Raw genomic sequence first — 27902 nt, 5'->3', positions numbered from 1 at the left:
AAATTGACAAACCTCAAAATAACTGCTGAAAAAGAACCTTTCTTGGTTTTCCTCATTAATTCCTTTACTAGGCCCCGTTCTCTGTGACTCCAGAGAATCTACTAGGAAGACACACCTCTGCCCCACCCCAAGCAGGGGTGGGGTGGGGTGGGGTGGGGTGGGGTGGGGTGGGCGGGGCAGGGACTGTGGGGAGTGACCTATCACCTCCTTCCTAAGTCCTGGGTTAAGTCCTGGTTTTTTACTTTCCCAATCTCAAGAAACACTGTGCTAATGGTCCCAGAGGAAGAGAGCAGCCACAATAGGCAAAGTACTAGGTTGAGAACAGAAGTATCAACACAGACACAGTCTACAAGTTTTTGGGGGGAAGCTGGAAATTAGCAGCTTGCGTTAGTACCTAAGAGAACTTTGTGTGCCTCTGGCTTTCAAGCAGAAACTTCTGAGTGTGTTTTCAGTGGAGTGCTTGCATAAAAATTTCCCTTTTTACAAAATATTTATTTTTGGCTGTGCTGGGTTTTCGTTGCTGCGCACGGGGCCTATTCTAGCTGCGGTGAGCAAGGGCTACTCTTCGTAGCGGTGCTCAGGCTTCTCATTGCGGTGGCTTCTCATGTTGCAGAGCACGGGCTCTAGGCGCTCAGGCTTCAGCAGTTGTGGCTCGCGAGCTCTAAAGCGCAGGCTCATCAGTTGTGGCGCGCGGGTTTAGTTGCTCCACAGCATGTGGGATCTTCCCGGACCAGGGCTCGAACCTGTGTCCCCTGGGCGGATTCTTAACCACTGCGCCACCAGGGAAGCCCTCCCATATATATTTTTTTTTAATTTATTTGTTCATTTATTTACTTTTGGCTGCGTTGGTTCTTGGTTGCTGCGCGTGGGCTTTCTCTAGTTGCGGCAAGCAGGGGCTACTCTTCGTTGCGGTGTGCGGGCTTCTCATTGCAGTGTCTTGTCTTGTTGTGGAGCACAGGCTCTAGACACGTGGGCTTCAGTAGTTGTGGCTCGAGGGCTCTAGAGCGCAGGCTCAGCAGTTGTGGCGCGCGGGTTTAGTTGCTCCACAGCATGTGGGATCTTCCCGGACCAGGGCTCGAACCCGTGTCCCCTGCATTGGCAGGCGGACTCTCAACCACTGCACCACAAGGGAAGCCCCCTCCCATCTTTTTTAGATGGGAAATCTTTTTGATTTTCTATTGGTAGGGAACTTGAACATAATGGGAGACTATTCCCTGGCGGTTTCTAAAATCTCATATAAAAAGTACCTTTTTGTTTTCACACAGAATACTACCTTTATGGAGGCTCTTACATGGAAATCCAGAGTTTGTAAAGGTCTGACACTGGCGTTTGCTCTGATATATACCTTGTACCCGTCAAGAACCGTGAATGACATTTTCTTTTTATTTTTTATGTAAAGACCCAGAATCTCATTTAGTTTCCAGAGGAGGACCCGGTGAAGGGCGTGCCACTACCCACTCTTCAGCTAAAATAAGCTTTTGTAACTCGTTCCGGTTTTGCTGAAGAGCAGCTCAAAGCTAAGGAAGCGTCTTGGACCTCTTCCCCTTTAGGCGTGGGGTCCCACGTCGGCGGCCAAGGCAGCCGGCTTCTTCTTCCTTTGGGAAAGAGTGGAGTTGGGAAGGGCCGGAGGAGGCATTACGTGAAACCAGCAAACAAAACAGGAGGGGTGGTAGATAGCGGGGCCGGGTCGCGGGACGACCCCTTGGGCCGCGAAACAAAGCCCCGCGGGGGTCGCGCAGCCGGGGTCCCTGACGCGGCAGGCGAGCGCCCGCTCCTCCCCGGGAGAGGACGGTTGCGGGCAAGAGCGCGATATGCCAGAGTTTGTGGCTCGCGAGGTGTTCAGTCACAGCAACAGTAGCCGAGGAGCCCGGGCTCTAACTGCCACCCTCGGATGCTTGCAAAACTCTCAGCCTTCCGCGCGAGAGCCTCAGCGCCTGCGCGCCCGCGGGAAGCCCCGCCCTCTTTGGGCCGCCGGCGCGCGGGGCCGCGCCTCCTCATGGCGGCCGCCGCAGTGTGTGGTATTTAGCGGGAGCGCGCGGCGGGCTCGAGGACGCGCGAAACGGCAGCGGCGGCCAGGGGGGAACCGGGGCGGCCGTTGCGGGGCGCGCTCTCGAGCGGCGGCGGCGGCGGCCCAGGGTGTCCCGTCGGTGTCGGCACGGGGAAGAGGCGGTGGCGCTGCCCGCGGTGGCGGGGGTTGGCGGCGGCGACGGAGCGCGTTTGAGCCAGGACCGGGGTCCGAGGCGCGCTCTCCGCCCACAGGTAAGTGGGGCCCGGCCTGGAGGGAGGAGCTGGCCGCGAGGGGCTCTGCGGGAGGAGAACTCCCAAGCCCGGTAATGGCGGCGGGCGGGAAGGGCGGCCGGACCGAGTCGCGCCGCCCGGGCGGGGGCGCGGGCAGCCCCCGGCGCCGGGCGCCTTTGTCTCGGCCGGAGCCCGGCTGCCCGGCCGCCGGGCCGAGCGCCGCCCCCCGCCCCTCCCCTCCCCTGCCCGGCCCTTCCCCGCGCCGCGAGCCGGCTCGCCCCCGCCCCCGGCGCCCCGGGCCCCCCAGGCCCGCGTCGGGGGTCTGCCCCGAGCGGCCGGGCGAGGGCGGGGTAGGGCCTCCTCGCCGCCCGGCCCGGCCCCCGCGCTCCCGGGAGGCGGGCCCGGCCGGGGGAGGCGCCCGGCGCGCCCTGCGCCCGGGTGCCGGTCTTTGTTGTGAAGGGTCCCGGGGTGTGCGGCCAACATGGCGGAGGTCAGCTGAGTGCGGGCAGTGGCCAGCCCTTCCCTCCGGCCCCTCCCCGCACCGGCCCGGGGGCAGGACCGGGCGACTCGGCCGTCCTTGGCCTCCCCTGCCTGCCCCCGACCCCGGGAGCGGCCGTCCCCGACTGTGCTGCGTTCTTCCTCCCGCTCCGGCCCGAGCCTTCATTGTGCGGTGGGAAGAATGCAGCCTCCTCCCTTGTTTATGTCGTTAGAGAGGAGATCGCGTGAACGGCTTGCCAGGGAAGCTCCAGCTTTTTATTGTAAACGTTGCTTTTCCTAGGCTTCATTTGTCGAGTAGTTTGGGGGCCTTTCTCGACTCTCCCAGATTTATAATTTAGGAGTGTGGATAATCTGGGCCACAGCGTTGCGTAGGTTTTTCTTTTCCTGGGCCTGGAAAGATTCAGAATTTGTTTGCTCTGACATCTAGAGAAGTCCAATTTGTGTGTTTGGAAAATCAGATGGTGTAGCTGATTTGTCAAAGTCGTAGAAGCCATGAGCACGGATATAGGACAGTGATCGGACTGACGGTTTCTAGCAGTTGAACATTTACCATTTCTTGATAAGGGGCTGTCAAGGGTAAATTTTTAACTCTTTGCACCAGTTGAACGTTGGGAGCACGACTCTGAAGTCAGACTGCCTGCTTTGGTTCCAGCCCTGCCCCACCGGTTTGTGACCTTGGGCAAGATGCTTAACCTCTGTGCCTCATTTTCCTTATCTGCAAAATAGGGGGTAATGACAGTACCTACCTGGTAGGACTGTTGGGAGAATTGATGAGATGATAGTAGGCGAAGGGCTTAGGGCTTAGAGCAGTGGCAGGCCCATGGTTAAGTGCTCAGTAAATGTTTACTGCTAAGGCTGTTGTTTAATCACTAAATTTGTGAGATTATCTTGGCATGTTGGATATGTTGGAACTGCATAGGCCAGAATATGTGAAATTACATTATAAATCATTAGTGCTTGGGTTTTTCTTTTAGTGCATTTTGTTAGTTCTTAAACATGAGAATAAGAGGTTTAGGTGGTAAATGTCCAGGCATTTGGAGATGATGGCATTGGGAAATTTTTATAGTAAGACATTTGGGTAGGTCTTGTGTGGTCTGGAATTTAAAAAATGAAATTCATGGGTCAGTTTGCTTTTGAGGACTTAACTAACTTGGAAGAGTGAAACAGTGAGTCTCTTTGAGTGTTAGGTGTCTGTGGTGTCACCATCTATTTTGGACATTACTGAAGAGCAGAGTGTAGTATGGTGATAAATGTAATGGTCTGGTAATTTTATCAGGCAGATATTGGCTCAAATTGGGGAGGAGAGGATTTTGGTTAGCTGTTAGGAGAACTTCGTGACAAGTAGATTTTGACCTAAAGAGGAGTATATGAATTATGCAATTTTTTGTTCTGGAAATTAAAGATACAGATTTTTGTGATCTGGAATAATTAGTTGCAACCCTAAGGTTGGCTTTGCCAAAATATTTTCTTTAGATATATTATAGAATTGCTTTACATGACCCCTCTTGACACCTTTCCAGCATAATTTAGTAACATTTAATAATATTTTAAGCTGAAGTATAATTGATAGATATGGAACTTTTCAGGATAAGTATTACACAAACTACAAATTCAGAAATTTAATTCAATTTAGTGTAATGTGTTCTCCCTCTAAGCTTTGGGAAATTCTTACAAAATGGTTGTAGAGCAATATTCTTTAATATCTGTAATTAAAAAGAATATTAGGCTACAATTAATTGGAGTTACAAAGGAAATATCTAGCTATGGCAACAATGACATAATATGAAGAATAGAATTTTATTTTCAGCTTATACAGTGTTTTGAAAACAGGTCTTACATAAGGATGGTAACAAAGTTAGTTTAGTAACTTTGCAAAGCAGCCACTTAAAACTGTATTTTAAAGCAGTTGATTTACTTGATTTCTAGAGATTGAAGGTTTTTCTTGGCTTAAGAGATCTGTTACACACTTTCAGTTATAATTATGGAATGTCCATACACACCTTATAAAAATGTTTAAATTTTGGTTATTTTTGGTCTAGACCTCATTACAAACAAAATCAATATGTGAAAACCTCAGACTTCCTACCCTTCCTCCCCGCACCCCCCAAAAAAAAACAGCAACTGGGTATAAATTTTTCCTCTCTAAAAAGCATCCTTAATGGTTTCTTTTATTTCTTTTATTTTTTTAATTTATTTTTTAAAGGTCAAGTGTTTATTTATGGCTGCTTTGACTCTTCATTGCTGTGCGTGGGCTTTCTCTAGTTGCGGCGAGCGGGGGCTTCTCTTGTTGCGGAGCAAGGGCTCTAGGCGTGCGGGCTTCAGTAGTTGTGGCATGCGGGCTCAGTAGTTGTGGCTAGCGGGCTCTAGAGCGCAGGCTCAGTAGTTGTGACCCACGGGCTTAGTTGATCCGCAGCATATGGGATCTTCCTGGACCAGGGCTTGAACCTTTGTCCACTGCATTAGCATGCAGATTCTTAACCATTGCGCCAGCAGGGAAGTCCAGTGGTTTTCTTTTAAATAGAGATTTTTCTAATGCATTTTGAATCATTTGGTTTTCCATGGCTATAGGTACTAGAGTTTCTGCTGCAAAAGGGCAGGGATTGTGGTTTTTTATTCCTATATCCTCAGTGCCTAACACTCAGTACAGACTTGTTTCCTGACCTACTACTTCTGTATTCTTATGACACTCAGATTTCTTTGCTGTGAAACTTAGACCCATGTATTCTCTTGCTCGCAGATCTTTTTTTTTTTAATGACTATTTTTTAGAGGAGTTTTAGGTTCACAGCAAAATTGAACCAGAAGGTTCAGAGATTTCCCATATACTCTGCCCCACTCCTGCATAACCTCCTCCATTATCAACATCTTCCATCAGAGTGATACATTTGTTACAATTGATGTATCTACACTGACACATTCTCACCCGTAGGTTATGGTTTACATTATGGTGCACTCTTGGTGTTGTGTATTATGAATTTTGACAAATGTATAATGATATGTCCCTACCATTATAGTATCACACAGAATAGTTTTCACTGCCCTAAAAATCCTCTGTGGTCTACCTATTCATCCCTCCCTCTTTCCTAACTTCTGGCAAGCACTAATCTTTTTACTGTCTCCATAGTTTTGTCCTTTCCAGAGTGTTATGTAATTGGAATCATACAGTATATACCCTTTTCACACTGGCTGCTTTCAGCTAGTCATATGCATTTAAGTTTCCTCCATGTCCTTTCATAGCTTGATAGCTCAGTTCTTTTTAGCGCTTAGTATTATTCCATTGTCGGGGTGTACCAATTTGTTTATCTACTCACCTACCAGAGGACATCTTAGTTGCTGCCACGTTTTGGCAGTTATGAATAAAGCTGCTATAAACATCTGTGTGCAGGTTTTTGTGTGGACATAAGTTTTCAGCTCCTTTGGGTAAATACCGAGGAGTATGATTGCTGGATCTTATGGAAAGAATATATTTAATTTTGTAATAAACTGCCAAACTGCCTTTCAAGTGGCTGTACCATTTTGCATTACCACCAGCAATGAATGAGAGTTCCCGTTGCTCCACATGCCCACCAGCGTTTGGTGTTGTCAGTGTTCTGGATTTTGCCATTCTAGAAGGTGTGTGGTGGTACCTTATTTTTGTTTTAATTTGTATTTCCCTGATGACAAATGATGTGGAGCACCTTTTCATATGCTCTTTTGCCATCTGTATATCTGATGAGGTGAGGTGTCTGTTAAGGTCTTTTGCTCATTTTTTAATTGACATGTTCGCTTTCTTGTTGAGTTTTAAGAGTTCTGTGCTGTATTTTGGATAATAGTCCTTTATCAGATATGTCTTTTGCAAACATTTTCTCCCAGTCTGTGGTTTGTCTTCTCATTCTTTTGACTGTGCCTTTCCCTGCACGTCATTTTCCACTTTCACGTACCAAGGTACTTCAAATTTATGTGTCTAAAACTAAAACCTTTGTTTCCAGCCATCCAAGGCTCTCATCCTCTGTATCCAGTGAGTCATAGAGCCCTGATTTTTCTACTGTCTGGTTATCTCAAATCTGGTGTTGCTTCTGTCTCTCACTCATTTGCACATGTACATTCAGTCCTTCTCTTTTACTTTCTAAGTGTCTATCTGCTTTTGGTCTCTGCCTCCTCCCTTCAGTTTTTCCCACTGCCATTTAAGGGAGCTTTCTAACATAGGTGACTTAAGGCCTTCAGTTTTAAGTCCCAAGTTCCTTGACATAGATAGTAAGTACACAGACCCTTCTGGAGCTGGCTTTTGTTACTTTCCTGTCATTTTCAACTGTGTACTTGCAAGTGCCTGTGTGCACCATATTTTGTCTTCCAACTAAGCTCTGTAATCTCAGCCTAGACATCACTTAGCTGAGGCACTCTTCCTGGATCCCCCACCTTGAATTGGATGTCATCTTTCCGTGTTCCCATAGCACTTTCTGCTTCGCCCTACTACAACCATATCCCCCTGAACTATAATTTTTCTCTACTACTTTGCTTCCCCAGATATAGACTGCAGTCTCTATGAGGACTTTGCCTTTATCACCCTTGTTGGTCTAGAGTTTAGCACTGTTGCTGGCGTGTAGTTGGTGCTCAGTAAATATTTATTGAATGACTGATACCTTCGCAGTGTTCAATTATGCTCTTCTAGCCTTATCCTCCAGCATTTCTTCTTGGCCATATCTGGTTAAACTGGATTCTTTTTGTTTCTTGAACATTCAGCATACTTCAACACCTCTGTGCCTTTGCTCATGATTGTACTTGATCTCTCAAATGTCTGTGCTACTTTGGGCACATGACTTAACCTCTCCAAGCCTTAGTTTCCACTAGCATGTGAACAGCTGTTAAGCATATTGCTGCCCCTTGCTCTGTGTCCTAAAGCTAGAGTAGCAGTGTAGCTGAGTGGTTAAGAGCCAGATCTGGATGTGTCTCTTGCCTCTATCACTTACTAGTGTGTTTATGACTTTAAGCTCAATAAGAGCAGGGACACTGCCTAAAAGCAGGGACACTTGCATTTAAAAGCACATTACTTAACACAGAGAAAGTGCTTAAATAATTTAAAACATTAGTTATTTAATTTCTCTATTATCACTTATATTCTAGTAAGGGAAAAAAGAATTACAAATTGTGATATGTACTATAAAGGAGTAAAGAGTAATGGTGGGAGGGAGACTTGCTGTGAGAAGTGGTGATATTCAAGCTACCTTAAAAGGATAAGGAGCTAGTCCTTTGAAGGAGAGAAAGGAGAACATCTCAGGTTGAAGGAGCAGCAGAGGTAAAGGCCCTGAGGCAGGAATGAACATGGACTGTTCCAGGAACTGAGAGAAGAGAGTGTTTCTGGAGCAAATGGATGAGGGGGAGAGATAGGCAAGGATCAGATCCTGCAGAGTCATAGTAAGGAATGTGAATTTAAGTGTACTGAGAAGCCATCAAAAGGTTTTAATTAAAGTAGTAACATAATCTGCTTTTAACTTCTAAGACTGCTTTAGCTGTTTGGAGAATGTTTGGTTAGAAGGCCATTTCTTTGATCAGGAAGTACCGTAGTTGAGTATAACCTGGATCAAGGTGGTGGCCGTGAAGATGAAGAGAAGTGGATGGATTTGAGATGTATTTGGGGACAGAATTAACAGGGCTTGTTGATGGATTAGATATGAGAGGTGAGGGAAGGAAGAAATTAGGTTGTTTCTGGCTTGAGCAACTGTGTGGATCATGGTGCTATTTACCAAGAATGGAAAAACTAGAGGGGGCGGGGGGTGGTGGTACAGATAGCAATAAAACTCAAACAATGGAAGGATAGCAAATCAACTCAAAGTTCTGATATGTTGGATTTAAGATACCTATGAGACATCCAGAATGATCCAGTGAGGTAGAAGGAATATCACAGAAGCCGGATGGGAGATAGTAGAGCGTGTTCGGGTGTTAGGGAATGGTCCGGTAGAAAAAGAGGGAGAGATTGATGTGAGAAAGGGATAATAGGAGTGTGAAGTCTGAGAAGGTGACAGGACACTGCCCAAGGGCCTGGGCCACTTCTTCCATTCTAAGGGGAGGAAAGGAAGTGGTAAGTCAGCATTTGATGGCTTCTGTTGTATTTTCTGAACGAGGTATGGGTTGAGTATTTACAGTTAGCGGTTACTGTACTATGGTGGGTTGAAGACATAGCAGAGAGAGAGATATTGAGAAACTGAGCAGAGGGGAGGAGAGAAGAGGTTCTGGATGTGTTACCAGCTATGACACCTGACACTTACTGTTCTCAGGAGATTCTAGAATACCTAGAGCAATAGTATTACTTTTTTTCCCCCCAATGTAAACTTTTTTGATGAAGTGTAGGTTAGCTACATATAGAAAAAAGTGCTCAAATATTAAGGATACAGCTTGATGCATTTTCACACTATCATGACCAGCTCCCATGTATCCTGTTACTTTTATTTTGATTTTTGGGGGGGGGGGTGTGTGTGTAAATCTTCAGGAACTCTAGGCTGAATGATACATCAATAGATAATACAGTCCATTTGGTGGTCAATTTATTCTCTCGGTTTGAGCCACAGTGACTAAAATGATATTGGCAAAGATCTTTTATTAGGTTTGAGGTTGCCCAGTCATGTTGAACTTACTTGTGGCTTTTGTTTTTGTTTATTTCGAATAGTAGGGGGTTGGGAGCACATGGAACTAGAAAGAGAAGTGGAGGAAAAATCTTTGGAGAACTAATCTATATTTATAAAGCAGGTATTGCCAGTGAGAAATAGTCTCTTAGAAAATTAGAAAAATTTAATGCCAGTCTTGAATTTTATAGGAAGTATTATGCTGTACTTGTTACTATTGTCATGTTGACAGGCTTAGGTAGTAATGGTTGATACAGTGAAATTAAGTGTACTGTACACTAAATTTTTTACTTCAATTTTTGGTTTAAATGAAGTAATCTAATTGTTAAAAACTTGCTTTTTTCCCCCTTTGTGTTTTACCTTTTAGCTCCTTTGAACTCAGCTAAAGTTGAGTTGTGGTTTTTTTGTTTGTTTTTGTTTTGTCAGAGTCCCTGATTTAGCTTTGTTAGGGACAGCTTCGGATATCTTGTTAATACAGATAGTTTTGAGATAATTTCTGTAGACTGTGTTCTTTTGATTTTGCTTGGAGAGGTGAGCAGATAAATTTTGTCTTAGAATTAACTTTTAAAATGCTAAATTTAGGTATTTTTTATAAGTATAAACTAAAATATATGTATCCATATTTGAAATATGTGGGTTTTAAAAAATGTGAATAAGCTGTTTTTTAAATAATTTTTTCCCTATAAGTATTCATCTATTTGAGGCATTTTAAGAAAAAAACTAAGAAAAAAAAATGCAGTAGGCAAAATCAACTCTTGATCTCTCAGTGTTTAAATTTGTGTATGAAGTCACTAGCAATTCGTTAGCAGCAAAGGGTGGAGACACAAAATATGCACTAAAATTTAATTATTAATCACCAAAGTAATATAAATATGTTTTATGGAACATCTGAGAAATGCATACAGAAATGCAGCCCCCACTTTCCTCATGATCGTTCATAATGTGATAATTGAAAAGTAACCATTGTAGACATTTTGGTGTAGTTTCTAGTCTATGTGTGTTCCACATTTTTTTGAGACAGCCATAGACATTTTAAAGTCCGTTTCTTTGATCTGACTTAAATCCTTGTAGATATTTTCCCATTAATGATTACCACTTGTCAGTAACTATACATGTTTGAACTGCATAATTCCACACGATGAAGTTTGTGCTTAGAGTCTATACCCTTCTGTTCTTGATATTTTGTGTACTCGTAGTTAAGTGGTCCCATCTCTTCTCTGTGATTTCTGGTTCTAAACTTGACCTCCTTTTTCCCTTCTCTAAACCCTTACCTTAAGTCTTTAAACCACGTTCTGCAATTCAGATGCCCTTCCAGTTTCTTTTCTGTGCCATTATGTGGTATGTACACACATGAGTACATATATAAAAATAGACAGCTATGTCAATGTCCATATTTACTTATTCTTTTTTTCTCTTTTAACATAAATGGGATTGTTGTAATATATCCTGTGGGTTTGTTTTTTTTCTCCACCTGTTTAAACAGTTTGCTTCTTATATGTTAGTAGGTATGAGTATCTTTTTTAAAAGAAAAAGGCAGCATTGTGTTCTGTTGTATGGACCATAATTTAATCACTTTCTTAAGCTAGGGCTGTTTTCAGTTTATTTGCTCTTACAAACAGGATTGCTGTAGGCATCCATATGTATACACCTTTGCCAATGTGTAAATCGTTGGATAGACTCTTGGAAGAGAAACTACTGGGTCAAAGAGTATACAAACTTTATATTTTGAAACAAACTGCCAAATCTTATTAGAAGCCTTCACAGTGGACATTTCCAACAGTGTAGGAAAGTCTGTTTCTGCACATCTTATGTAATACTTGGAATCAAATCTTTGAAAACAAATTTATGATTTTTAAGTAACGCATGCAGTTTGTGGCAGTTCTCATATCAAGTTTTTGAATTTCTTTTTCTTTTAGTCTGAAGAGTTTTACATGCACAATAATTAAAAATCAAATATTTCACTAGGCTTATTTTTTAAAGAAAAACTCCCTGCCCCTACTCCTCTCCAGGATCTAGGGGATGTAAATAATGTTTTGAAACCTTGCATCGTTATTCTGCCCTCAACACTTTTAGGATGATTTGGTTGGGCACAGAATTTCTAGAATGTTAATTAATCATTTTCTTTGTGGATTTTAAAAAGTATTGCTCTGTTGCATCTAGCTTTGGATATTAGTGCTCAAAAGTCCAAAGCTCTTTTGCCTTCTAATTTATTTATTCATCTATCAAATATTTCTTGAACCTGTACTGTGTGTCAGGCACTGTTTTAAATGTTTGGGACACATCATTGAACCAGACAGGTTCCCATTTTCCAGGTGGTGAGGCGGGGGGCTACAACAACAAACATAATAAATAAGTAAATTGTATAGCCTGATAGAAGGTCATACATTTTATTGACGACAACAACAGAGTAGAAATGGAGGAGGGGAAGGGAAGAGGAAGAGAGGTAGAATGGGCAAGGATTAGGAGGAGGGGTCAGTGGGCACAGTGCTGGGCACTGTTTTAAATAGAGGGAACAGGGTAGGCCTCATTGAGAAGGTAATATACAAGCAAAGATTAGAAGAAGGTGAAAGAGTTAGTCATGTGGCTATCCAGGAGAAAAGTATTTTAAGGCAGAGGCCCAAAGGAGCAACCTAGCCTTATGGAACAAGGAGGCTAGTACAGTGAGTGAGGGAGAAAGAGGTAGGAGATAAAGTCAAAAAGTAATGGGACACATCGTCATATTGTGTAGGGCCTTATAAGCTGTTGTAGGATTTATCTATTACCTGCACATGGGAGATTTTAATGGATTTTTTTGATTGCTGTGCTTGGAATCGGCGGGTGGGGTGGGAAACAAGGATGGAAGCAGGGAGACTGGTTAGAAGGATATTGCAGTAATCCAGTTGAGAGATAATGAGGCTTAGACTATATAATAGTAGTAGAGGTAGTGAGGAGTGGTTGGATTCTGGATATATTTTTCAAGGAGATACAGTAAGATTTCCTGGTGGTTTTAGATACAAGATGTGTAGAGAAGAATCAAGGATGACATGAAGGCTTGAAGGCTTTTGGACCGAGAATCTGGAAGGATGGAGTTTCCATCAAGTGAGGGGAAGGCTATTGGTTGAGTAGTCTGGGAGAAGATAAGGAGTTCAGTTTTGGTCACCCCCCCTGTAGGAATGTCTAGGAGGGTGTACACATCTGGGGTTTAAGACACATCTGGAGGGTTTTTGTTTTTTAATCTGGACTGGATATAAAAATGTTGAAGTCCATGGCAGTATCAGTGGAATTTTAAAAATACAAGAGTGAATGAGATCACCAAAGTGAAGAAAAGTGGGCCATGGACAACTCCCAAATTCAAGACTTTGGGGAGAAGAGCAGGAAGCAATACCAGGCAGGAGCCAGTGATCTGATCATCTCTGTCAGATGTTGGTGACAGCTCAAAACTTACAAATTAAATACAAACAAAACTACAAAACCAGTAAAATTCAAATTACACTAATTTATGAAAGTATTGAATACTGCCTGCTACATTGAAGTTTTGAAACAACATGAGTTATGGAATTGACTATTATGCTGTAAGTTCTTTTTGAGTTGAGCACACCAAAATTATCCCATATGTTGTGGTCACCACATGATGCATTTTCTTACCAATGTGTAAGTGCTTCAGTGAAAACCATGATGTCATTTGGGCTTCACTTCACACAAATGCATCATTTATATATTAGGTCCCCCTCTGTATTTCTCTTTAGCCTCCCATAATTAGAGTACTGTAGTACCAACTTGGAGCTAGTGTGACCATAAATGTAAATAGGAACATTCAGTTACATGGCTAACAGGTGGATTCAGATGATTCAGAATGTGCTAATGCCGGTTTTTAGATTATTAAACACGGGAAAATAAAACAAAAATTTTTGTAGAGAAATGTGGCACCCACCCTGAGTACAGAATCTTAGTTTGAGGAAAATTAGAGTCTAAGTTAATTTGTGTGTTATATCCTTATTTGAAATAACTAAAATGATTTGGTTAGAATTTCAGATGTGATGCTTATGAAGACACAGATTATAACTCTTTCAAAGGAATATAATTTCATTTGAATAAGGCTCCATGAATTTTTTAATATGGCATTTCCCCCTATAAATTCCATTATTTTTCTGCAGTAGTAGTAAAGATCTATCAATATCAGTGTATTGATATTAACATTCTCTGGTGTGACTTTTTACCTCATTTCTTTAATTTCTTCGTCTCAAGCAAGTGTTCTTTTCTGTTTAGCTTAGTATCACCAACTCTTCATAGGTTACTACCAATTTAGATATGCTTTAAATTTTTGTTCTCTGTATGTATGTGTGTATTTACTTACCATTATTTGTCAGGAAGAATGGGAAGATGAATGTTACAGTGCAGAACTGGGTACAAGATATTTTATGAGGAAGATTTAAAAAGCATAGCTTAACATCAAGATGGAGCAAAAGAGCAAAGATCTACTGGCATGTGTGACAATTTTACATCCTGAGAGAATATAAAACATAATCAGGGTAGTGAACAGTTGTTTTCAAACTTGGACATGTAACTAAGTGAATAGTATTTGGCTGCTTTTATCTAGAAACTGTGAGCCTTGGTTATATTGCAGTAGTGACTGTGTTGTAATCATGACCGACATGGTTTCAAGTGAATTTCAAGTGAATTCCCAAAAATTCTATTTAGTGATATGTGGTAGGACATAAAAAAGTTGAGAGCCTATTTTTGACCCTCTTCCTGCTTCTTTTACTCTTTTTTTTTTTTTTTGGCCGCGCCATGTGGCATGTGGGATCTTAGTTCCCCAACCAGGGATTGAACCCGCACCCCGTGCAGTGGAAGCGTGGAGTCTTAACCACTGGACTGCCAGGGAAGTCCCCTGCTTCTTTTATTTCTCTGCTCTTACCTCTCTTCTTGATTCTTTGCTTTGATTTAATGTCTAATGGTTTAGTGACTGTTAGATTATACCACTTTGAAACAAAAAATTTCAAAAAGCAACTACTTGCTATGACTACAGTTTTAATTTAAAGAATTTAGGGAACTTTTTTTTTTTTGGTCAATTTTTATAAACATTGAAGATTAGTTGGATGCTAAGTTGAATATTCTGTGCCAGAGTGAGAAGATTATACATACTTTTTTTTAGAGTTATTTGAAAGAAAATAAGATTCAGGAAGGAAGCAGTCTGGCTCTGTTCTTATTACCTCTTAATTTTTCTGATCTTCAATTTCCTCATCTGCAAAATGGAGATACACCCTTCTTTATGAGTCTTAAATAAAGACTGTATATGAAGCTGCTGACATGAGGCCATACAGGTTGGTAGATGCTCAGTTTGAAGCTTCTTTCATTGCAATCTGTTATCTTTATCATGTTTCAGACACAGTCCCAAGTTGAGGTTACGAAAATGAACACAGTACATTGAAACAACAGTTTTCAGTAAAATCCCGTATAATCTGGATCTTTTTAATTTAGTGATTCCTTGCAGGGTTCCTAGTATGGCTCTGTAAACATCACTGAGTGTGTTGTTAATAATATACCAAATGTTCCCACATACTTGATCTTAAAGTCCAAAAATCTTGTTGTTAGTTTTATTGTTTCACAAATGAGCAACTTGAGACCCAGGACATTGTAGTTTTGCCCAATATCAAAATAATTAATATAGGTATATGCATAGGTATATTCTTAAGGTAGGTTACCAGTGGTGCATTACTAAAAAATGAAACTACTACCTAGGAATGAATGGGTTTATGGAACTGTGATGTCACAAACATGTTTTGAAAACTTAGAGAACTGGTATGAAAATATATTCAATTTTTTAGACTGTGTTTATGGTGATAAAATGATTTACTTCACCACATAGTGTTATTACTTTTTAAAACAGACTTTATTTTTTAGAGCAGTTTTAGATTCACAGCAGAAGTGAACAGAAGATACAGAGATTTCTTGTATTCACCCTGCCCCATTATTATCACCCAAAGTCCATGGTTTACATTAATGGTTCTCTCTTAGTGCTATATATTATATGAGTTCTGACAAATGTATAATGATATGTACTCACAACTGTAGCATACAGGATAGTTTCACTGCCCTAAAAATCCTTTGTGATCCACCTATTCATCCCCTCCCTGCCCAGTCTCTGGCAAATACTGATCTTTTTACTGCCTCCATAGCTTTGCCTTTTCCAGAATGTCATATAGTTGGAATCATACAGTATGTAGCCTTTTCAGACTGGCTTCTTTCACTTAGCAGTATGTATTTAAGTTTTCTTCATATGTTTTTGTGGCTTGATAGCTCATTTTTTAAAATTTCTGTATTATATTCCATTGTATGAATGTATCACAGTTTACCTGTTCACTATAGGAAGACATCTTAGTTGCTGCCATGTCTTGGGAATTATGAATAAAGCTGCTGTAAACATCTATGTGCAGGTTTTTGTGTGGACATAAGTTTTCACCTCCTTTGGGTAAATACCGGGGAGCATGATTTCTGGATCTTATGGTAAGAATACGTTTAGTTTTGAATAAACTGTCAAACTGCCTTCCAAGTGGCTGTACCATTTTGCATTCCCACACGCAATGAATGAGAGTTCCCATTGCTCCACATGTCCACCAGCGTTTGGTGTTGTCAGTGTTCTGGATTTTGCCATTCTAAAAGGTGTGTGGTGGTGATACCTTATTTTTATTTTAATTTGCATTCCATTGATGACAAATGATGTGGAGCACCTTTTCATATGCTCCTTTGTCATTTGTATATCTGATGAGGTGAGGTGTCTGTTAAGGTCTTTTGCCTGTTTTTTAATTGGCATGTTCGTTTTCTTGTTGAGTTTTAAGAGTTCTGTGCTGTATTTTGGATAATATAGTCCTTTATCAGATATGCCTTTTGCAAACATTTTCTCCCCGTCTGTGGTTTGTCTTCGCATTCTCCTGACTGTTGCAGAGCAGACGTTTTTACTTTTAATCAAGTCCAGCTTATCAATTGATTCTTTCCTGGTTCATGCCTTTGGTGTTTCTGAGAAGTCATTGCCAAACCCAAGGTCATCTAGATCTTCTCCTGTGTTGTTATCTTCTAGGAGTTTTATAGTTTTGTGTTTTACGTTTAGATCTGTGATCCATTTGAGTTAATTTTTGTGAAAGGTGTAAGATTTGTGTCTAGATTCCTTTTTTTTTGCATGTGGATACTCAGCTGTTCCAGCACCATTTGTTGAAGACTCTCTTTTCTTCATTGTGTTGCCTTTTGCTCCTTTGTCAAAGATAAGCATAGTGTGTTGTAAAATAGTGTTATTTAAAGTGAATTTTAAATCTTAGTTGTGAATTCACTCTCTTTAATATCAAGTAACAGATATATTCTACCTTAGGGGTCATCAGGGATGAGTGAGTTCTGGTTGTATACATGCTATTTCTTTTATTTGGAATCTTTCATACTGTTGTACTTGATTTATTCATTCCTTCCAGAAATATCTGAGTACCTGGTCTGGGCTGGGTACTGTCCTAGGTGCTGGAGATAGAAGCGTGAGCAAAATAAACAAGGTTTATTCTGATGAAGTTTATATTGTAGTACAGAGCTCTTGAACCAAAAGTTAGTGGTTCAGGGATACTGGGAGTTCTCAAGACCCTTTGAGGGTCAAAACTTTTTTTCACAATAATGAGACATGAGAGTAAAGTGAGGTTCCCAGAGGCTACATGACATGTGGTATCTTCACAGATTAATTGCAGAAGCAGATATTAAATATCCAACAGTATTTTTTATTTATTTTATTTTATTTTTGGCTGTGTTGGGTCTTCGGTTCATGCGAGGGCTTTCTCTAGTTGAGGCAAGTGGGGGCCACTCTTCATCGCGGTGTGCGGGCCTTTCACTATCGCGGCCCCTCCCGTCGCGGGGCACAGGCTCCAGACGCGCAGGCTCAGTAGTTGTGGCTCACGGGCCCAGCTGCTCCGTGGCATGTGGGATCCTCCCAGATCAGGGCTCGAACCCGTGTCCCCTGCATTAGCAGGCAGATTCTCAACCACTGCGCCACCAGGGAAGCCCCAACAGTATTTTTTATTGCATCAGATATTAAAAAGATTTGCAGAAAATGTAAAACATAAACATTCTTCTCCCTATTATGGGAGATAGTTATTTTTTCATAAACATTTAACATGTAATAGATTTTTACTTGTTATGTAAAAAATGTGATGGTAATTTTAACATAAATATTTTTAAAGTTCTTGGCTTGAATTTCTAATATTGTAAATATTAATACATATAAACCACATTGACAAAATGCTCTTTTGGGGTCCTCAATAATTTTTTAAAACTTTAAAGCAGTAAAGACAAATTTTTTCTTAAATGGCCGGATAGGTTTAAAAGGGCTTTAGGAGTCATAGGGTCAACTTTTCAACTCCACCCTTGAAAGCAGTCACGGATAATATGTAAATGAATGGGCTTAACTATGTTCCAGTAAAACTACTTACAAAAACAGGCAAGTGGTCTGTAGCTGTAGTTTGCCAGTTATTGGTGTAAAGGGTTCCTGGTACCAAAAAAGTTTGAGAATTGCTGTTATCAGTGAAAAGCTGGTATTGTGGAGAGAGAGACGGGCAAAAGATAGACAGTAAGTAAGTTATTTAGCAAGAGAATTTCATATGGCAAGAGATAATATGAAGACAGTAAGAAGGGTGATCTGGCCTAGAAATAAAGTGGTCAGGAAAGGCCCCTCTAAGGAGCTGACTTAAGGTAACTCTTATTTGTTCAGGTTTTCAGGTTTTATCTCCCATCTTTTTTTTTTTAAATCTCTCCTGGCTACATTGGGATCTCTCTTGTGTTGGGAGGGAAAGCAAGACAGTTGAATCTTATTAAACTTAAATTCAGAAAAGGTTAATTTTTCAAGTTGAATTAGAAAATATCCAAAGCATATCTGCTTTGAAAGGATCTAGGAAATTATAACATATTGCCCAGATTAGAACATTGACCTACTTTATACGACATCTAGCAAGTTAACTTCTCTGTATCATTTTTCTCTTCTGAAAATGAGAGAGTTGGTTAAGATCTTTTCCAAGTCTAAAATTTTTCATAATGTCTGTTTGCCTAGGATGCCATTTGTCACCCCTTCTAAGTCCTCCTCGATCAGATAGCTCCAACTTCCTTTTTTTTTTTTTCCTTAAACTAGTTCTGTGATCTGAAATATTTATTTTATTTTGAAATCTATTTTCCTGTCTATAATGCAGGGGGTAAATGCTTAACCTGGAAGCTCATTAAAGACAATACCTGGTACATAAGTATGCTTATTAATAAATATTTGGGGCAGCTGTTTTAGAATGGAGGAAAGTCCCTCCTCTGCCTCAGTATTTAACTTGCTGACCCTGGAACCATTTAGGTTATAGCAGTAAGAATGAAACCAACCAACAATGAAGCTCCAATGAGGGACATGAAAACTTTAATAGAGAGGTTAAGGAAGTACAAGAGCAATGCAGTATGAATTTATGTGGCCATTCCAACTTCAGGGAAAGGAAGGGGACGTAGCCGTTCCTGCCATCAAACTCTCTGTTCCCTCGTTGGAGATTGAGGGTATCTACATAATTAAATGCTTTAGCATATCAAGAGATAGGTAACTTTAGCAAAACCAAATTTATGAATTAGAACTTAATGAGTTCTCTTGGAATGCAGTGCAAAACAAAGATTGGAATTATGAGAAAAAAATATATAAGTGACTTGAAGATAGATCCAGGAGAGTCAGTATCAGAATTACGCGGAGAGAAGAACTGAGTAATGGTAAGAGTCAAAGAACAATTAGAAGAAAGGTCCGCAAAGGTAAAAGACTTGAGTCTTGGGATTGAAAAGACTCACCTGGTGTTTGGCAAGTGCTGATGGCATATATCTAGATGTTTTGATGAAAATCTCTTCCAAAGATAAGAGTCTTAGAAGCCACCTGTCAGAGTAGAAAAGGTTACCTGCAAATGAATGAGAATAAAAATGACATTAGATTTTTCATCTACAGTTACATGTCAGAAGACAGCAGAATTTATGTAGTTCTAGGGGTAAAGGGTGTGAACTAGAATTCTAAGCTTGTGCAAGAGCTTCAGATTGTTAAGACTGAGACTTGATTGCTTACATGCCCTTTCTGAAAACTTTTTTGAGGTACTATGGCCATACCAAAAAATGAATCATAATTAAGGATTCAAGGGGAAGAAAAAGATGGGTATTTGTCTTATGATATAGTTGTGAGAAATGAAATCAGAATGGTTGCAGTTAGGTTTAAATGATTGTTTTGACAAAAGTTTTGAAGTTTAGTACAGTCTTTATCCTGGCAGGTGGGAAAGGGAAAGTTTCACTATTAGCACATTAAATGACCTGCCTTGTTTTGGGAGATGTTAATACTTTCATTCTTGATGTTAATGTAGATTCAATGTGAAATAAAAATAATAAGGATAATAGCTAGTAAAATAAAATTAGGATGTAGAATCATGCTTTCCAATAGGACTTTCTGCAGTGACAGGATATGGTGATACTGTTTTGCATTCCCACCAGCAGAGTATGAGAGTTCCATCTCTTAGATGTGTCACAGGCATCTCACTTCTACTTTGCATTTCATCCATTATTACAGTTTGGTATCTAGCATAGTGCCTGATGGGCTCTGGTTAAGTATATGTTGTTTTTTACCAGGTGTAGAAGCCTCAAAATACAGTGTTAGGCATTAAAAAGCAAATGTACTTTGCTTTACACTTTTAAGTTATGGTTTGCATTTTCCTCTCCGTTTACTGTCATCACCTTTGTTCAGACTTCTGGTTTTCCAGGTCTTCTATCAGGTCTTTTGTCCTGGGCTTTCCCCACTTCAGATCATCACTCTTACTGGACACATAACTCTGATTCTGTGGCTACAACGTCTTCTGAATTATCTTCAGGAAAATAGAGCTTTTAGGAAAATACTTTGTATAATTTTTTTAAATTCCCATTACTTTGGTGCAGTTCTGGAAACTAAAAATAGATTGCTTTACTTTTTTTCTTGGCATTATGGTTTTATAACAAAGTTTGATTTTTAACTTTTGGCATTTTAAGCTGTTGAATTTTTAAGGAGACTTGCCTTAGTTTTAATTTCGTCTGAGGTGGACAAACTATTAGGATGTGGCCATCTTTGAGGGGGGCCATTATTAGCAGGCCGCAGTAGCATTAGTAAACTGCAAGAAAATAAAAAGCACAACATTGTTGTATATTCATTTTAATCAGAGAAATTCTTCATCAGTCATTTATAATTTATAATAGGAAACAAAGGTTCCCCCATGAAATTGAGAATAAAAGTTTAAGACTTTACTTCTATCATAAGTTTGTGAATGTGGCAAAGCAATGGTTAAATGCTCTGAAATTACTAAGGCAACATTAAAGGCTGATTCTAAAATGTTTTTATCTAAATTAAAATCTGTTTAAACTTTATACCAAACGGGGCCTGAGATGTAGGCTTTATGTAGGTAGATAATAGTGCACTCTTGGTAAATTTTGGATTTTTGCTAACTTTGGATTCTATGGGCTTGTCTTAGTGTAATGTAGTTTTTGTGAAATTTTCCCTCGTAAAACCAGTTTAAATAAATGTTTTACCTAGTGGAGAAATTCTACTATATTGTGCTAAAAATTAGTTAAATGGCAGTTGATCTTTGGTATACATTTTTGATAACCTTACAAGCTAAAGGCATCTTTCAGAGTATATATCTGGAACCCACAAGTTCTAGGTCTCTAACTAATTGATGACCTCAGGCAAAACAAGTTAACTTTTGGAATTGTGTGAGTACTTACATATTTTGGAATATGTACCACCTATGATATATATAACTTACCCATCTCCCTTAATCCAGACAAAAGCCATGCAAGGCTGGAAATATTGTCCCAGTTTTACAGCTGAGCGGGTGAAGACTGGGTTTGAATCCAAGTGTAGATGGCTCCAGAACACTTCCATTTTTACTGTCCTGACTCACTTATTGTGAGGTTTGTCCATAGATTAATGGTTTTCAGATAGTAAGGATCTGTACAGGTCCTTTGGAAGTTTGGGAGAAAATTTTTCTTTGGCTTGAGAAATCTGTCATCCCTTTTATTTGTTTTACACATTTAGACTCTCTTAATTCTGTTTGGAAAGAGTTTTTCCTGCCTAAAACATTTGACGTCTCCTGCTTTAGAAACCTGAGACTTACCTGTTGAATAGAATGAATATGTATTAGAAAATAAAAACCTAGGTAATAGTAATTTATATTTGTTAGTGAAGAGACTGTATTTTCAATTATATTTCTATTCCTAAAGATTTCCTAATATCAAAATGAGGTTGAGGTGACTGAACACACTATTAATAGGGTGGGTAAGTGATTAGAGTTAAGATTTTATGCTGAAAATGGGCAATCTACAATTTGCAGCATAGGGTTCACTCCCCACTACCAGCTCTTGCTGCCTTTAAAGGCTGCCCTAAGCATGATGTAATGACAGGTTAAACCTCTGAATGCCTGAGCTGACGCAATGCAAATCTGAGGCCCTGGACTTTATTGGGGCAAGGGTAATGCTTGTTTAAAAACAAAACAAGCTACTCTGTTTAATGAGGCCGTTTAAGATGGCTTTCCTAGAGTGGGAAGAGAATAAAATCTCAATTTGGAGGTTGAAGCAGGAGTTTAATATGGTTATGTGTGTTTACTACTCTCACTGCGAAGTCTTCTCGAAGGGAGAAAGGGGGAGTTTAAAACAAGGTGCGGTAAAAATGGGGAAGTGAGTTACAATTGAGGAAATAAGGTAGTTGACGCCCGATAAATAGTTATTGAACGAAGTAGGGAGAATGTTCTTACTGTATAAAAACCTAGCGCTCTCACGGTTAACCGGGAGAGTGTAGTGCAGAGAAGAGTGCTTGTCTGGCCACGGATTCCCGTATATTCTGTGCAGACCTTCGGTTGAAACCAGCCGAAACCAACCGAAATTGCCGATATCTGACTGTTTGGGCCTACAGAAGCGGAGTGTTTCGACCTACTTGTAAGCTGGTGGAAATGCTGTGGCGTGCGCAGTGTCTCCAGGTTCGCGGGGATCTCGGGTTTAGCCCGGCTGGGTGGCTGGTGGGAGTTGCGCGCTGCGTGCTGTAGAGCCGCCCTAGGCTGAGTGGGGTGGAGCCTTAATCCCCGCCCCCGTGCGCCGCCCCGCCCTTCGCCCACAGAGGCAGCCGCCGCCCTGAGCACAGCGTTCCTGCGGCCGTCTGACGCTCTGCGTTGGAGCGGGCTCTCCCAGCTGCGGGCCGGACCCTGCAGTGGTAGCTCGAGCTGGCACCGAGAGCGCAGTTCCTCGTCCGGTCGCCTCCACGCACCCTACAGTCCTGTCCTTCACCGAGCTGGCTGGAGCCTAGCCGATGAATTTGGGGACGATAGACTTCCGAGACAGACAGACGAAGGTTTAGGGCCCAGCAGAGGACAGCTCGGCAATGGCTCCCATTTTTGGAGACGCAGGCGAATTTGAGCTCATGGGGAGGTGTGGTCGGCTCCTCTTGGGACAGGATGGGTGCTTCAGTTCTCTGCCTCTGTAGCCAGTGCTTCTGAGGAGTGAATGCAGTGTATGGAGCAGGGCACGTGCCTTCCCTTCTTGAAATCTTGACCCGGGACATGTTTAGGAACAAGAGGTGTCCAGGACGGCCCTCTGTTGCAAGTCGTCTTTGCTTCTGGGGGAAAGGCTATGAGCTGCCTGGCTTCTCATGACGGGGAAGCCTCCCTTACCTTTTCTGTACTCCTGGAGGGGCGTCTTGCTCACTTGTTTACCAGCATCTGGAACAAAGAAGAGAAAAGGTACTGCCATTAAGAGACTGGGTTGCTTAAACTGTGAAATGGGAAAGTTGTGTGAGCCAGTGGAATCGAAGTGGATCAGGGAATGGCCGCACCATAATTGAGCTGGCAGTGATGTTTCTTTTGATCAGCTGTAGTACTTTTCTCAATTTAAATCAAACTTCAGGTTATGTCATGACTCCTGCAGAGTTGTCCAGACACTTGAGTCCTTGGCTCCTACTGCAGGGCTGTGTGTGGGTTAGGGCTCTTTCTCTGTTTGAAGATGGAGCTGGGTTCCACCTTCCGAGCTTTGGGAGGCTTTAGCAGCTGCTATCCTGTAATACTTCCATTCACAAGAAATAGAAGCCACATTTTGCTTGTTTTCACACTTTGAATAGGAATTTAAGTTGTGCTTTCTACAATGTTGGAAAAATAATGTACATTGTAACATGAGCCTGAACTATTGATGATAAATGTATAACTATTTTGCTTGGTCAAGAAATTAAAACAGTAATACTTTTCTTGCTTAATAGTTATATTGAATACAAACTGAGTTTGCTGCCTCTCGATGTGTGACTAGCTGTTTTGGTTTAGTGATTTGAAAGGCATTGGTGGCTTAGATTATTTTGTGCCCAGGGAACCACTTCCCAGTTATTATGTTGCTCTCTGAAATGAGCAGCATAAAATGGACCATGAAATAAACATACAGCACACATACAGGATATTCTGGCAAAGCTAATAAGCCCATTGTTTTACTAGTGACCTAAAACAAAGTGCGTGGATCATCATGTGCACAGAGAATCTCCTCAGGGGAAACTGGGTTACGGCAGAGTTCCTTTACAGTGCTTTTGTTGGGCTGGAATCCCGGGGTTATAGAGGGCTTCAGTGATGAGAGTTGATTCCTGTTGTCCTAAATCCATGTGATGAGCCACATTATGATAGAATTCTGTGGTACTTTTGTTTCCCCTTGTACTTTAGAATATACCTTTAGTGACAGGGGAATTGATCTATTTGTTTTGGGGTTTTTTTGTTTTTCTTTCACTCTCAGTCCCCATTTAAGGTGTCTATCCTTGAGCAATCTATGAGTAATAGAAGCCAGATTGCATTTATGTGGTCACATTGATAACAGCATTTTTTCAAAGTTAAATTCTTTCCAACAATAACAAGTACAATTGAGAAAACATTAAATTTGAGGAGTTAAATTTTAATTTTTTAGAAATATGGCTTATGGTTATTGGGAGTATATACTCTTAGGACATCAGTAGACTCATTTTTTTGTCACCCCCAAGAAAGCGGCCCACTGTATCCTAGCAAAGATAGATTCCTGAGAAAAGGTGGCTTGTTTTATCTTTCATTTAGCTTAACAAGTTAGTTAATATTGTTGATCATTTCTTCCAGATGGCATTTATTTCTTAAATAATGTTTATCACTGTACTGGTGAATGCCTCAGCAACACTGGTGAACTCTAGGGTACAACGAGCTCTTTACCTGTTGGCTCTATCCCTCACCCCCAATGTTGTGTGAGTCTCTCTGATGCTTTTTATCTTTATTCTTTATTTATCTTTTCCTGGCTCTCTTTCTGCTTTGCAAATTATACCTGATTTATATTGTAGAATGGAAGTAGAATAGAATGGTGTACTTTCTTTGAATACCAGACTCAAATCTTTTATTTGAGGATGGCCCTCCATTTCTCCTCCATACTTCCTCACTTTTGAAGGGGGCACAGATCAGTAGGAAACAAGGTTAATACCTAGCTGGTGTTAACATTCCATGGAGACGGATGATGGAATGGCAGTAGACCCTTCCCCTTGTAACCCCTTCCCTTCCCCCAATACACCTCTAGAGCAGATAACTGTTCACCATTAGGAGGAGTTAATCATAGTGCCCTGGTGATCCTTTGGATCACGTATAACTCACTGGAGCTATCAACAGCTGACTTAAGAATGAGAAAGAAATAGAATGAGTAGGGCAGTTGAACACAGAGAGGGAGGAGATCCAGTCAAAACTGATTGCATCGAACTTAAACTACTTGTACAGTGTTCCTTAGTTGTTTATGGTCCAGTTTCTATTTTAGCATTTATTACATACAGTCCATCCAAGGATGATTTTTTTTTAACAATTTTTAGAGAAAAGGAATTCTAAATGTGCTCTGGAACATTTTGAAAAGAGATTTTATCCAGTGTACAATGCACATATTTCGTGTAATTTATGTTTTTTTAAACCCTGTTTTCCTTTATTCTTTTGCTTACAGTAAGTTTTGCATGAAACTTAAGTATTTCTGGCATGTAAACATTATTTACATAAAACAAGTTATAGTTGTAATTATTTTTCTCCTGCCTCCTTTTATTTTTATTTATGTTTTTTATTACAGAAATGAGCCGTCAGACTGCAACAGCATTACCTACTGGAACCTCAAAGTGTACACCATCCCAGAGGGTACCTGCCCTGACTGGCACAACTGCGTCCAACAATGACTTGGCGAGTCTTTTTGAGTGTCCGGTCTGCTTTGACTATGTGTTACCACCCATTCTTCAGTGTCAGAGTGGCCATCTTGTTTGTAGCAACTGTCGCCCAAAGCTCACATGTTGTCCAACTTGCCGGGGCCCGTTGGGATCCATTCGCAACTTGGCTATGGAGAAGGTGGCCAATTCAGTACTTTTCCCTTGTAAATATGCCTCTTCTGGATGTGAAATAACTCTGCCACACACAGAAAAAGCAGACCACGAAGAGCTCTGTGAGTTTAGGCCTTATTCCTGTCCGTGCCCTGGTGCTTCCTGTAAATGGCAAGGCTCTTTGGATGCTGTAATGCCGCATCTGATGCATCAGCATAAGTCTATTACAACCCTACAGGGAGAGGATATAGTTTTCCTTGCTACAGACATTAATCTTCCTGGTGCTGTTGACTGGGTGATGATGCAGTCCTGTTTTGGCTTTCACTTCATGTTAGTCTTGGAGAAACAGGAAAAATACGATGGTCACCAGCAATTCTTTGCAATTGTACAGCTGATAGGAACACGCAAGCAAGCTGAAAATTTTGCTTATCGACTTGAGCTAAATGGTCATAGGCGGCGATTGACTTGGGAAGCCACTCCTCGATCTATTCATGAGGGAATTGCAACAGCCATTATGAATAGTGACTGCCTAGTCTTTGACACCAGCATTGCACAGCTTTTTGCAGAAAATGGCAATTTAGGCATCAATGTAACTATTTCCATGTGTTGAAATGGCAATCAAACATTTTCTGGCCAGTGTTTAAAACCGTTGCATTCAATTTCACAGAGAATAAGGCACCTGTCTGCCTACCAACCAGAAGCTTTTGGTAGGTGGAAGCTAGACACATGAAGGTAAATAAAAGGAAAGGCTGTTAAATACAGGAAACAGTTGCATGTAGTAACACTAATATATTTAAAAATAAGTCAACAGTAAACCACTGAAAAAAAAATATATATATATACACCCAAGATGGGCATCTTTTGTATTAAGAAAGGAAGCATTGTAAAATAATTCTGAATTTGTGTTTGTTGTAGATTGAGTGTACTGTTAAAAAATATTGGGTTCTTGTTTTTTGTTTTGTTTTTTTTGTGTGCGTGTGCGTGCGTGAGTGTGTGTGTGTTTGGGTTTTTTTTCCTTTAACTGACAAGCCATGTTGAGTGGTCTTGGACCACTGCTTTTCCCCTATGTGAGTCAATACATAGTGCTGCTGTGTGTGTATATTTTTTTGTGTGTATTTGCTAATTTTTATTAATTCTAGTTTTTCATTAAATAAATTTGACTTTCTTTTCTGTAATTCAGGTTTTTCCTCACTTTTTTTTTGTACCTTTTTAAAGTTAGTGTCTTTTTGATATGCATAATTGTTTATGGTAAAATTTATACATATGTGTTCAATACATATTTTCTTTTTCCCCCATTAATCAGTTCATTAGAAATATTTTAAATTCAACTATTTTGTGAAGATACGAGTTTCAGAAAGGAAAGGTAACATCGGAAGAATTATCAGAAGCTATTTAAAGCAGCTATAAAGTGATCTCTCTCTCTCTCTCTCTCTCTTTTCTCCAGTTGAGTCATACCTTCAAACTTATTCTTTGTAAGGTTAGGGAGTACTGATTTTTTTTTTTTTTTTTTTAATACTGGGAAAAAAAAATCAGGCTCTCTCCCTCCCCCCAAATATCTTGGACAAATCACATATGTTTAAAATGTGTTCTTGTATTTATTGGTTTTGCAAAAGAAGGCATCGTCTCACACAGTATTTGTAATTAAAAGCAAGTCATTTGTTTAAAAAAAAGGCAGTTTGCAAAAAAAATGTTTTTGGTCTTTTATAATTCTCATTAAAAGAATATCTGGCAAATTAAAAACTCTTACGTGTCTGCTTTAGCTCCAAGTTTGATTAAAATCCGAAGTTATTTTCCTGTTAAATTCTGTATTTTATAGCCAAAAGCAATATATTATGTACTTTGAATTTTGGTGGATAGAGATCTGTTCTAAAGTACAGTAAAAGAATGGGTATATGGTCTCTGTTTGGCCTACACAGAATCTTTTTTCCTTCCTCTTGCTTAGATTTTGATTCTCACAACTCTGTTAGGAGGCCAATTAGTTAAAATGCTGATCACTTTTCCCCCCTTTTTAACAACAAAAAAATGAGTTAGTATTTTATAGCCTCGTGGTTAAGAGCCTGGTTTCTGCAGCCAGACTACATGCCTATGCTAGCTGTAACTCACTAATCAGCTGTGTGATCTTGGGTTCCAGTTTACTAGTGAAAACTGAAATGAGGTTAATTATGGTAGCTACATCCAAGGGTTAAATGGGATGGATACAAGTTACCTAGGACAGTGCTCTGTACATAATAAGCTA

At 40.6% G+C, this 27902-nt stretch overlaps 1 protein-coding gene across 3 annotated transcripts; it reads left to right on the top strand.

Moving 5' to 3' along the window:
* The first annotated feature begins 1984 nt into the window (after positions 1-1984).
* On the top strand, positions 1985-27406 carry SIAH1 (siah E3 ubiquitin protein ligase 1). Of its 3 annotated transcripts, none has more exons than XM_036833067.1 (2): positions 1985-2259; positions 25426-27406. In XM_036833067.1, exon 2 carries the CDS (start codon positions 25428-25430, stop codon positions 26274-26276), a length of 849 nt encoding a protein of 282 aa, XP_036688962.1. In that variant the 5' UTR covers positions 1985-2259; positions 25426-25427; the 3' UTR covers positions 26277-27406. The 3 variants fall into 3 exon arrangements, with proteins under 3 accessions (XP_036688962.1, XP_036688963.1, XP_036688964.1); XM_036833068.1 differs by lacking the exon at positions 1985-2259 and adding an exon at positions 22509-23078; XM_036833069.1 differs by lacking the exon at positions 1985-2259 and adding an exon at positions 23106-24574.
* The last annotated feature ends 496 nt before the right edge of the window (positions 27407-27902 follow it).

The sequence above is a fragment of the Balaenoptera musculus genome, chromosome 19 (assembly GCF_009873245.2).
Source record: "Balaenoptera musculus isolate JJ_BM4_2016_0621 chromosome 19, mBalMus1.pri.v3, whole genome shotgun sequence".
Classification (NCBI taxonomy): Eukaryota; Metazoa; Chordata; class Mammalia; order Artiodactyla; family Balaenopteridae; genus Balaenoptera; species Balaenoptera musculus.
The sequence above is the reverse complement of the archived record's forward strand: the minus strand, read 5'-3'. Positions and strand labels throughout refer to the sequence as shown.

Excerpts from the sequence above, each read along its gene's own strand:
- SIAH1 (XM_036833068.1), top strand. The coding sequence starts at position 22,988 with ATGACGGGGAAGCCTCCCTTACCTTTTCTGTACTCCTGGAGGGGCGTC. Across the intron at positions 23,079-25,425 it reads TGGAACAAAGAAGAGAAAAG|AAATGAGCCGTCAGACTGCA; the intron begins GTACTGCCATTA and ends TTTTTATTACAG.